This window comes from Manihot esculenta, chromosome 7 (assembly GCF_001659605.2).
Source record: "Manihot esculenta cultivar AM560-2 chromosome 7, M.esculenta_v8, whole genome shotgun sequence".
Classification (NCBI taxonomy): Eukaryota; Viridiplantae; Streptophyta; class Magnoliopsida; order Malpighiales; family Euphorbiaceae; genus Manihot; species Manihot esculenta.
In genome coordinates, this window is record NC_035167.2 from 18,282,017 (window position 1) to 18,294,847 (window position 12,831).

General features: G+C 43.0%; 1 protein-coding gene across 1 annotated transcript; it reads right to left on the reverse strand.

Moving 5' to 3' along the window:
* Positions 1 to 5,534: 5,534 nt before the first annotated feature.
* LOC110618756 (uncharacterized protein At4g06744) lies at positions 5,535 to 7,314 on the reverse strand. The gene has a single exon (XM_021761991.2). It carries the CDS (start codon positions 7,111 to 7,113, stop codon positions 5,674 to 5,676), a length of 1,440 nt encoding a protein of 479 aa, XP_021617683.1. The 5' UTR covers positions 7,114 to 7,314; the 3' UTR covers positions 5,535 to 5,673.
* Between the last annotated feature and the right edge of the window lie 5,517 nt (positions 7,315 to 12,831).

A 12,831-nucleotide genomic window follows, 5' to 3' on the forward strand; every position in this document is an offset into this window, starting at 1 on the left:
TTATTGGTGGCCAGCGATGAAGAGAGAAGTGGCACAGTTTGTGTCAGCCTGCGAAATATGTCAGAGGGTGAAGCTGGAACATCAAAAGCCGGCTGGAATGCTTAACCCGCTACCTATTCCAGAGTGGAAATGGGAGAATATAACTATGGACTTCGTAGTGGGGTTACCGGCGACGTCCAACAGATTGGACTCCATATGGGTGATTGTGGACAGACTCACCAAATCTGCTCACTTCATTCCTGTCAGGAGTGGCTACTCTGTGGACAAGTTGGCGCAGGTGTATGTGGATGAGATTATCAGGCTGCATGGGGTTCCTGTTTCGATAGTGTCAGATAGAGGGCCCCAGTTCACCTCCAGGTTTTGGCGGAGTCTGCAGAGTGCTATGGGTACTAGGTTGGATTTCAGCACTGCCTTCCATCCACAGACAGACGGACAGTCAGAGAGGACCATCCAGACCATAGAAGATATGCTAAGGATGTGTGTGCTGGACTTTGGCGGTTCTTGGAGGCAACATCTACCTTTAGTGGAGTTTGCTTACAATAACAGCCATCATGCTAGCATCGGGATGGCTCCATATGAAGCTTTATATGGGAGGAAGTGCAGGTCACCTGTTTGCTGGGAGGAAGTTGGAGAAACGGCCTTGGCAGGGCCTGAGCTAGTAGAGATCACCAGCAGGGTGGTACCCTTAATCAGAGAAAGAATCAAGACTGCTGCAAGCAGACAGAAGAGCTATGCAGACGTCCGCAGAAGACAGTTAGAGTTTCAGGAGGGGGATCTGGTATTGCTCAAGGTGTCTCCAATGAAGGGAGTGGTTCGCTTCGGGAAGAAAGGTAAACTAGCCCCACGATACATCGGACCCTTTGAAATCTTGCAAAAGATTGGGAATGTGTCGTACAAGCTAGATTTACCTGCTTCAATGGAAAGAATCCATCCGGTTTTCCATGTTTCAATGTTGAGGAAGTTTGTGTCAGATCCGAGCAAAGTTCTTAGTGAGCCTGATGTAGAGATCCAAGAGGATCTCACCTATGTAGAGCAGCCAGTGCGGATTCTTGACACTCAGGTCAGAAAGTTGAGAAACAAGGAAATCCCGATGGTGAAAGTCCTTTGGAACCACCACAATATTGAGGAGTGTACCTGGGAGACACGGGAGTCCATGCTCCAACAGTATCCCCATCTCTTTTAGAGGTTAGTATCTATGTGTTCTATGTGTTTAGTATGTATGTTATGTTTCATGTTATGCATGTGCTAGTTGAGGAACATTCGGGGACGAATGTTCTTAAGGGGGGGAGAATGTAATACCCGGCTAGACTCCGGTATCGGAATTCCAACCGTCCGGTGGAATCTCGGATGTCGGAAACCTCTAGAAGGGAAAAATCAGGTTTTTATAAAATGTTTTTGTGTTTTTAATGGTTTTAAGTATGAAATTAAATGAGTTTTTGCATGAAAAGTCTTTGGAGGAAAACCCAGGTTCGGCCGCCGAAAGTCAAGTTCGGCCGCCGAACATGCATGCGTTTTGGAGGCACGTTAGGCCCCCGAAAACATGAGTTAGGGAAGTCCAGGTTCGGCCGTCGAAAGTCAAGTTCGGCCGCCGAACATTGCATGGATGCGGAGGCACATTCGGCCCCCGAACGTGGCCTGGCCAGCCACCTATAAAAGGGGCACTTAGCCGAAATGGGCGAGCTTTCTCCCATTTTCGGCCACAGTGAGCTTCCGACCTTCCCTTTGCAAATCTTGTGTTCTTCCTCCAAATCTCTTCCATTTTCCTTGAGTTTTAAACTCACATTGCAAGTTTTGAGCATTTAAACCAAGTTTTGGAGCTTTGGAAACTCAGGAGCCCATTTGCTTGGATCTCCGAGTTTAGGTCGTCTCTCTCTCGATCTTCCAGAGGTAAGAGCCGATCTTAAGCTCAATGTATGTTTTAAGTAAGTTTTAAGCTGATTTATGGGTAAAGATGCATGTTTAGGCTTATTGATGAGTTTATGGGTTTTGATGCTTTGATGAACAATGTAGCTTGTTTATGTGTTGTTGGAAGTGTTGTAGATGGGGTATATGATAGTTTGAGACCCCTAGGTGTAATGTATGTGAAGTATGCATGTTGTAGAGCAAGATTATGCATGATTAGAGGTTTGGGAGGCAAGAGGTTCGTTTGAACCAAGTTTCTGCCCTTTGGCAGAAACCAGGTTCGGCAGCCGAAGGGAGTTTCGGCCGCCGAACCCCCTTTGTGGAGGCAGCATTCGGCTGCCGAAGTTGCCCCCGAAAAGAGACTTTCGTCTCTGTCTGGGACTTTCGGCCGCCGAAGGTGCCGCCGAAAGTGCCCGACTTTCGGATCTGTCCAGGACTTTCGGCCGCCGAAGGTGCCGCCGAAAGTGCCCTGTTCAGCCATTTCATGCATATTTCTATGTGATGTTTTCCTGATGTTTTAGGGGGTTTTTGGGGAGTTTATTAGAGTTATGTTTATGTATGTTTGGTCCCTCATTGGAGTCCACCTGTGTAGGTTCGGACCCGAGGAACCGAGGACCTCAGCAGTGAGATAGCTGCTTCAGAGTCTGTGGAGCTTCAGCCAGAGGTGAGTGGAATGAACCTTAAGTTTTTTCTTAAATAAATGAAATATAACTTTTTGGAGCATGTTCATGCATCATATATGCCATGTGATATTTTAGGTTGTTTGCATTAGTATTCACGAATATGTTGCATTGCATAATATGATGTGGATGCGGATTGGCTATTGGATGATCCTCTAGTCCTCCTATGGTATGATATGATGATGATACGGTATGGATTGCCAGTGAGGCCCATTCTATGCCCCTGGACTATGTTAAGAGAAAGACTAGTGAGGCCCATTCTATGCCCCTGGCATATTGGAATGTTATGTTATGTTATGTATGCAAGAGAAAGACCAGTGAGGCCCATTCTACGCCCCTGGCACGATTGGACTATGTTGAGGACTATAGGTGACAATACCATCCTTATGTGATATGTTTGTGATGTGTTGCATTTCATGGAAGCATGAAATATTTTAAAATATGTTTTCTCTATTCTGCTCACTGGGCTTTATAGCTCACCCCTCTCCCCTAACCCCAGATGTGCAGGTGCAGGGTAGATCAGGAGGTTAGCCAGAGTATGGAAGATATGTTTATGTAATAGTTAGATGGTGGACATGACAATTGTATTATGATGTAATGTAAAAGTGTTTTAAGTTATGTTATGTAATTTGAATATTGAGGATAGAGTTGTACTTGACCAATACAGATTGTTAATCCCACTTGTATGTACATGGTCTTTATGATATGAGATATGAGGTTATGTTTCAGCCAAGCTTATGTATGATGAGATACCCCATTGGAGCATTTTGATGAGGGCTCCAGTGGAGGTTTATGTTACGTTTATGTTTATGTACAGGTTGAGCTTGGTTGTTATATGAGAACGTTTACAGGTTTATGAGTATTGTTGATCATGTATGGGATTAAACAGGATTACAGGTTATGTTAGGCTTGCTACGGGTCCCGGCGGCCTTACGCCGATCTGGATCCTAGCGCCGGTAGCGGTCCGGATTTCCGGGCTGTTACAGCTGAAACACCAATGATTGAAGGATTTAGATGAGAATCCAACAAACGCCACAGTGAATAGTTGAAAAGTTAGCTAAGATTCTTGGTGCAATGGATGAAAGTAAATATTCATTCTTACTCAAAGCAATACATGCCAAAGACATGAAAAGAAATTATGAAAATTTAGATTCAAAACTTTCTCTTACAAGTGTTTCTTATCCTTATATAGTAAGGAGAAAAAATAAAACCCTAAGATGCTCTTCTTAGCCCTGGCCGAACCTCACACAACACCCAAACCCAATCACACACTAAAATAACATATAAAAACACATAAGTATTAAACATAAGCCTAAAACATAGCCCAATACTCTTAAACTTAGAAGATAAAATTTGGCCAGAATATAAGTCCAACCAAAACCAAAATAAAACGAGTGTTTAAATAATAAAATATAGCAAGCCCATCATAACAATACCGAATAAATTAGGCAGCGCTATTTCCATTACACACCTCAAGCAAGGTGAGTAGCTTAGGTGTGTTTTTAAGCTTCGCGAGACATTTGCTAATGGCAAACTCAGTCAATTCTTGTGTTACTTGTTCTTGAATGTGTAAGTTCATAGCTGCTTCAAGCTTCTTAGTTTTGCTCCTCGTCACTGGTCCACTAGAAAGTACTAATTGATCCTTACTTTCTTGATTCTCATGCGATTGTGCTTGCTGGTTCGTATCATAAACAGCCAGTCACATCATCGCCGGATTATCAAGAAAGACTATATTTATCTCCACCTTCTTACAGTATAAAAGGAGAAAGATCATATAGGCAAATGTATTTTATTCTCTTATACTACTCAAGTTCTAAGCAATTTATTGTATTTACTCCATTTCTCAGTATACTGATTTGATAATCGGAGTAGCTGCCGTGAGCACCTACAATCTAACGTTCTCTTCTTGCGGGTTTAAACCAATCACAACACAACTTTATTTTTCGACTACCTCAATTATTTTAATATTTTTAATTAATATTTAAATAAATTATTTTAAATTCTCAAAAATTTTGATTTTTTTAGTTACGTATATTTTAAATTTCAAACTTTTTATTAATTTAAATAATAAAATTATTACATCTCAAAATTTTTTTATATGTATTTTGAATTTTAATATTTTTGTTAATTTTAAATTAATTTAAATAGCAAAATCAATTTCCACTTCAAAAATTATAGTTAAGCATAAATAACTAAATAATCTAATTAATTTTAATTTATTTAAAATAATAAAATCATTACTTATTTTAAAATTTAAATTATTATAAATAACTAAATAATTTAAAAGTATAATGGAAAATCCTAATATTCTTTTTTTTTTTCTCACTTTTATCCATATTATAGATTTAAGTTGTATTGTTCTTTTAAAATTTATTGATTACTAAATTTTTGAATTTTGAATTAATTGTTTAACGTTTGCATTTAGTAATATTTTGGCTCATTTTTAAAATTAGAGTTTGATTTATTCCACTTGCATTCTATGTATAATTTATAATTTTTTAATGTAACATAATTTATCATCTAATCTAAGTTAATTAAAATCATTACCCATCGCAGGCTCAAATCTCATATATCCCCAATTTTCAATCTTACTCACAATCCCTTCCACAATACAGACTTATTTCAGGTTTTATCTTATCAATCTACAGGAACCCAAGTGTAACAGACATCCTAACAACTTTAGACATTTGCGTGCATTTTGTTGATATTTGGATCTGTAATGTTTTGATATATTGATGAATTAAATGCTTATAAAGTATATGCATATTAAATTAATAATCCTATGATAATTTTAATATATAATATATAACCTTTTTAATATTTTTCTTGTTAATAATAATTATTAGACATAATTTAAGTAAACATTTAGAATATATATTTACAATAAACTATGATATCTATAAGCTATTAGTTTTTTTTTTTTTTTTGTTTAAATTGAAATTAGGATTTGGAGGAGTAGAACATTATACGTCTTAGATTTATTTAGATATTTTTAGATACTTGTGCAAATATGCATTGACTCTTAATTTGTATACAGAGCCCCAATGCCAATGGTGAAGACACACTTAAATGGGCCTCCATAAAATTAAAATTATAACTTATTTTGTGGTGAAATGGAACCAGATGATATAGGTGGAGTTGCAACTGCTGATTGCTGAGCAAACTTGGCTGCTGTGTTGCGATAGCTCTTGCTGCAAGGAATACTGGAGAGTGATTTCTCATTCGGACATTGTCTCTGCTTGGAGAAGAATTGTCTACACTGCTCCACTCTTTTCTGATTTGGAAGGTCCAAAATGCAATTTTTTCCAACATCAAGCCTCTTCAATCGAATCAACTTCCTGCACTTCGGTCCGATCTGAGTGAAATAGTTGCCGGATATGGACAAGTTTTTCAGATTTGGGAGCATGCACACCATCTCCGGCACCGACCCATAAAACTCATTATTAGCCAGGTTAAGGATCTCTATCTTTTTCAAGCAGGCAAATGATTGCGGTATTGGGCCAGTCAGCTTGTTGTAGCTCGCATCAAACACGGTGGCTTTTTTCAAGAAACCAATCTCATATGGCAAGCACCCTGTGAAGTTGTTGTTCAAGAAAAGCACCTCTCGTAAATTTTTAGCATTGCCAATGCTGCTTGGAATAGGACCAGTGAAACGGTTGTTGGCAAAATTGAGATATAAGGCAGGGGTAGAGCCAATATTTTCAGGAAGCTGTTGAGTGAATTGGTTGTTGTTGAGGAGAAGCACGTCTAGGTCTAGATTGAACACTTCTCCTGGAACTGGCCCAGAAAATGAATTGTATCTGATGTCTAAGAAGGTTAAGTTGGTGGCAGAAAGAACTGACATGGGGAATCCACCCGTATACTTGTTGTTGCTCAGATCGAGCTCGAATAAGAATTTGATGTTTTCAGACCCTATTTCACTGGGAAAAATCCCAGTGAAATTGTTGGAGTTTGCATGGAAGATAGTTAAATCCTCCAATTTATCAAGGAAATCTTTAATCTGAAGATCAGGGCCGCCGAAGTTGCAACCGTTGAAGTCGGCTGCTGCCACAGATAGCACACCATTGTCAGGCCTGTAATCACATGCAAATCCATCATATCTACACACATTTTTGTCTTCCCTGTTCCATGATCTTGTTATGCCCATGGGATCGAAAGTAATTTTTTTACTGAATTCCTGAATTGTTTTATCCCTTACGATATTTTTGGATACATTGGACGATGAACTAGGAGGAGGAAGAGGTGGTGTTTTTGGAGATGGAGATGGAGATGGGGGTGGCAGTGTTGGAGGACAGACATGTTTTGGAGGTGATGGTGGATAGCTGGCTTCGGGAAAGGGTGGAGGAGGTGGGCGATCCTCATATTCAGTACTAGGAGCAGGAGTATAGCCACCACCGCCAATGCTTATATCCAAAGCTTCCCTTTGTGACCCAACCCGTGGATCATGTTCACAATCTACCTGATAAATCAAACAAGAACCATAAGTGATTGTGAAAAATAGAATCAAAGAATAGAAAGAATTCCTACTCATCTCTCACGCATGACTTTTTCACATGAAGGAGTTGGATCATTGAAAGATTGCAAAATGAGGAAGGATCATGCGCAAATGTACTTTCTTTTTTTTTTTTGGACGAAAATGGGTATTCCAACTTCACGAAGCTTCAGAACGATATCCCCTTGTTTTCACTGCGAAGCTGCAAGAATTGTACGTTAGCTTGACAGTGGCAACGAAGGACCATCACTAGTACATTTTAGACTTAAATAGTTGTTGTAAAATTATTATCTTAGCTAATACAATAATTTAACATCAGTTTAAATTTATTATAAAAAAATTATTTTTTTAATATATATAATAATAAATTTTACATTTAATAAAATTATAATTTTTTTCTGATTTTTTATATATTATTATAAAGTAAATAAACTATTATCTTATGGTTAATAGCGGAGTCATGTGCAGCGGATTTCAAACTGATGATCTAAAATCCAGAAAAATAGGGTTTTACAGAGGTTCTGTAAGCAATGGAAAAAACTTCTTTTTTTTTTTTAGAGGAAAGCAATCCCCCTTTTATCTGTTCTCATTGTCTGTTAGTGACGCGCAACGGCCTGACTCCCATTGGACCACCTGTCTCTGCCATATTGATACGATCATACGACAATATCGGGTACTTGTCTCATGCGTAACGACCTCTAATTCCCTCTGCGTGCGTATGGATGGGTCCACAAGGCAGATGGAGGGGCCTTCTTTCTGGTTCTGGGCTGGGTCGGAGGATAGGAATAAAACTGAGCCTAGAGGGGATCGGCCTGAGAGACAGTGAAAGCGGGGCCGGCTTGGTTGAGAGATTCAGATGGGCCCTGTATCAAAGCTCAAACGGGCTGGACCTGTTTATGCTTAGGATGTGTGGGCCTCCGGACGGTGAGCCGTAGTCGTGGGCTTGGCCCCTGACCGGGATGGAGAAATCCAGCGGTCATCAATTGCCCCTTTACCTTCTCGTCAGTTATTGCCCGACTGATGAGGGGGTAAACATCGAGAGTAATAATGACCGCGCCGCCCCAGGACAAAACTATTCATAACCGCTTTTCATCTCATTACTGTTTTACATTTTGAATTCTCTCTGTCTTCTCGAAACGCTTGCTCTCTCTTGTTCTCTGTTCTTCTTCGATTTCCTCTGCTCCTCTGCTCTACCTGCCTTCCAGGTACGCCTTTCTTTTACCATGGACAGCTCTAGTCTTCCCGATGTTGTCAATCTAGAGTCTAGCATTACTCCCTCCAACATTAGGAATTTCATCTCTAGGGAATACCTGGATACCCCTCTTTTTCACATCTGAGCTCCCTATCGGAATGAGAGGATCGTTCTTCCTGACCCTTCTCCCCCTGGTTTGGTTGACCCTCGAAGAGACGTCAGCCTGGTTTTCTTCATTAAGCAGAGGGAGTATGGTTTGTCTTTCCCCTTTTCTCCCTTTTTTAACGAGGTCTTCCGGTACTTCGAGATTACCCCTCGAATGCTGACTCCTAACTCCATTCTTTTCATGTCTTGCTTCGAATCTGTGTGCCTGAGTTGGGGGTTTCAACCTACGGTGCACCTCTTCGTCTCCTTCTTTAGGTTGGTTAAGGCGAGCCAGAAATTTTATTACTTTGCCCCTCGCGGGGGGTTGTCTATTTTTACGGGCTATAAGGACTCCATCAAGGGCTGGGTAGAGGGGTTTCTGGTGGTGGAGTTGAAGAAGGAGAAAGGGTTGGCTTGGGAGCTCGATCTGCCCTAGGAAGATGTCTCTCTGGGTTGCAACGACCTGCCCCAGTTGGGCCTTACCGAGCAGGTCGGATTCCTTCGACTGACTTCTGTGGAGAAGAAGTATGACGTCGAAAAGTGCTTATTCGCGTCCAATCTTTGGGATATTAAGGACGCGGGTACCCTGTTTCATTTGCCTGTTTTAGTTTTTGTTCATGTGGTCTTTGCCGAGACCCGTTCTGACTTATCTTGATTTTGGGACTTTTGCAGCTTCTGACGTTAAAATGGACTAGATTAAGCCTCCCAAGAACCTCATATTATCCCGAGTGAGCATGGACGCGGCTTTGGACGTCCTATTGGCGGGGCGGTCCGTGGGAGAGGCTGCTCAAAAGGTGGCAGAAACCATTTCCTCCAAGTCGACTATCTGACCTCCTCCTCATCCGATCTCTTCTCAGGCTCCTAGGCTTAGCTCCCAACGCGGCAGGTCATCCCGGCCTTCTAGCCGCAGGAGGTCGAGCTCGGCTCCTCATTCTTCACAAGCCCCCCGGCCTCGAGGTGCCTCTAACGAGGGAACGAAAGAGGATCTCAGGGTTATCTCTGAAGTGGCTGAGGGCATTGGATTGGCGAGGTCGGATCTCGTCCTTCCTTCTGTAGATGCTTCTGATGTGAGGCTTGGGGTCTTCGCTGTTGTTGAAAAGGAGGTCCCCGAGGTAAGGCTCAAGGTCCCTATTACGGAAGAGGAAGCTCCAGGGAAAAGAGTGGAGGTTATTCTTGTGGACGAGGATGTTCCGGAGGCCCCTACCGATGATGCCCCTGCTCCTGAAGAGGTAGGATCTGGCTCTGCTAAGGACGGAGGTGTCATAGAGAAGGCAGGGGACAAACGTCCCGCCTCCCCTGAAATGTCTGCCCTAGCTCCCGCTCGGAAGAAGTCCAGGGCTTCCAAGGGATCAGCTCCAACTCTCACTCCTATTGGAGAGAAGACGGAAGGCTCCAAAGGATCAGCTCCGGCTCTCCCTCCTCTTGAAAAGAAGAAAGATGTCCCTGTGATACCTCTATTGTCTGCTCCTGACAACGACATTCTGAATGCGGAGGATATCACTCATCAATCCCCGGCGAGCGTGGTTGCTGAGATTGTCAAGGAGCGGATGTTTGGGGGCGTTATGGAGGCTTCGGACCCATGCTTGCTTGCTCTTACTGGTCTCTTAGCTAGCTCTACTAGGGAGCAGGCAGTGTTCCGGTCTCGACCTCGTGGGGAGCTCGGAGACACAATCAGGGAGATGCTTCTGATGGTAAGCTACCCCTTTTGTTTTCACTCTGGTTTTCTTCGTTTCTTTGTTTTAACAATTTTTCCTTTGTATTAGGTGATGGGCCTCTTTATGGAGGTGGATGCTTGTGACCACTCTCTCCAGGAATCTGTGGACTGCCAGATTGAGGAGGCGCGCCTAGAGGAGAACTTATCTGCAACTAGTGATGCTAGGGGCAACCTCGCAACAGCTCGAGATCACACCCAGTCTCTCCAGATGGAGCTTCATTCCGTATTGGAGGCCCTCAAAAGGGCTGATGGGAAGGTAGCTGAGGCACAGGAGCATGCCAAGTCCCTAGAAGCAGAGTTATCTCATACCCGAAGGGTTCTCAAGGAGTCCGACGAGAGGGCGGCTGAAGCGGAGGTCCACTGTGAAGAAGTCTTGAAGCAGCTGTCCTCCATGGTGGAGACCCTTCGTGAGAGGGACGAGGCTATAAGCCAGAGGGAAAAGGTCCAGCGTCGGTATGAGGCCCTAAAGGCTAATTTCGAAGGAGCTCAAGCTCACCTCGATAAGGTGAAGATTCAAAAGGAAGGAGCCCTAGCTAGGGTGGAGGTTCTTGAGCAGGAGCTGAGCAGGAGTTCTGATCGTATCAGAGACCTGGCTTCATTGGCGGAGGAGTCTAAACTTTATAATCAAAAGCTCAGCCATGAGGTCAGGGCTCTGGAGCATAGATGCTCAGCCCTGCTCGAGGATGCCAGACTCGCTGAAGACAGGGTCCAACTGGAGTGTGAGAGGCGCTTGATGGAATATAAGGAGTCTTCTGAGCTGAAGAAAGAGATCGAGCAGGCCTGTGAAGCTTGCCTTCAGAATTACAAGAGTTCTCTTGAATTTAAAGCTGAGGTGTCGGAGGCCTGCGAGAGGCGACTTGCGGAGTTCAGAGCCTCCGACGAGATGAAAACCACTGTGTGGAATAAGAGCTTCCGCATGTTCGTCTCTGGATACAACCGAGGTTTAAGGATAGCCAGATACGCTTCCTCCACCCCGTTGGCTGAGCTCTGAGCTGCAGAGGAAGAGTTTGACGTCGAGGAAGTGCTTTATGGGGAGGATGATAGGCCTTTGCCTAAAGGGGCCTCTCGCACTGCAGCTGAGTCTTCTGAGGCAGAACCCGAGCTAGGGGGTGAGGACGCTGGGCCTCCAGGGCTGGAGATTGTGCCCTTTATAGGGATTGAGGGGTCTGTGCAGGAGGGTGCCAGACCTCTCCCAAATGATAATGTAAATAGTGCAAATGTAGATAAAGATAGTGTAGGTGATGATGTACCTAGGAGTATAAGTCCCTTAAGGATTGTTTTTCCTCCAGCCCGTGTAGATGATTAGAATAGGCTGGAATGTATTTTTCTTTTTAATGAAATTTCATTTTCATTTACTTTACTTGCTTTTTCAGCTTCTTTGAGCTACTTATTCTTTTATACAATTTAACTTGTCAAGAATGAAACACTTAAACTGTGTGCTTCGTGATTTTTCTAAGGAATTCACCATACTGTCTTTTTCCTTTTTGCCTTCAAGCATATCAGAACTAAAATCCTATCAATTGACTGAACTTTATAAATTTATCTACTTTATTGAGGCATTCTTATCCATAAGCTTTTTTCGAGCTGATCTAGTCTTAACCGTGAGCTCGGTTTATAGCAATGTGCTCGAGCTCGTAATAATAAGTCGGATTACGTACCTTTTAAGGTGACGAGTAGGGCTGGCCTTTTTGCTCTTAGTCTTAATTTGGCAGGGACTAAAGCTGGGGTCTCATCTGCTCACGTCATTGGATTTCTCCTTGGGTTGCCCCTTTACCTCCTCAATATTTATTACATGAGTGTTGAGGGGGTAAATTCTTAGACTTTATTCGTAGCTGTGTGGCTTCTCTTTAGATGATTTTACCTTTTTCTCAGGCTATGAGCTCGGATATCTGATCCTCTTGAAGGGACCTTTTGTCGATTGGTGCAGTCTGGTCTATGTGGCCCTTTGGGATTGGAGGTTCGGCTTTTTGTCGTTTTCCTATTCTGGGGTCTTGTTTGCCAGATGTGTGCTTACTTTGAGTTGATCTGAGCTGTAGGCAGGGCTTCTTGCGTTTGTCACGAGTCCGTCCATTCGACGGACTGAAGAGCTCGGGTTCTTATTCTTTGTTTAGGCTCTTGTGCTATCCAGGTTATGGGCTCATGAGCTCGGAGTTCCGTCATTCTCCTTAGCCTCATACGGGCTGTATACCAGGAATCCTGGTCGTTTTTGCTTTAGAAAGATCTTGGGGATCCCGCTGGCCATTTTTTGCTCCGGGAGACCTTTTTTGAGATCCTCGCCGGCCGTTTTTGCTCCAGGAGATCTTACGGGATCCTGGCCGTTTTTGCTCCGGGAGGTCTTTTTGAGATCCTCACCGGCCATTTTTGCTCCAAGAGATCTTACGGGATCCTGGCCATTTTTGCACTTCCTTGAGGTTTTGCACAAGATTCGGGCTCATTGGCCTTACTGTCGCTTCGTCATCTCAGTCGGTTTTGTGATGCTTGGGCATTTGTGCCTGTTTTTCTTTTTGTTTCTTTCATGAAAGTAACGTGAGTGGAGACAAATCGAATAAAGACGATAATCAACGTCTATTTTATTATCATGCTTCAAGAAACAATGGCTCTTTTATACCTGACGATGTCTTAGGGGAAGTACCTTTTCAAATGCTGGATGTTCCAGGTATGGGGCTCAGGGTTTCCCTGCATATCTTCAATTCGGTATACTCCTGGC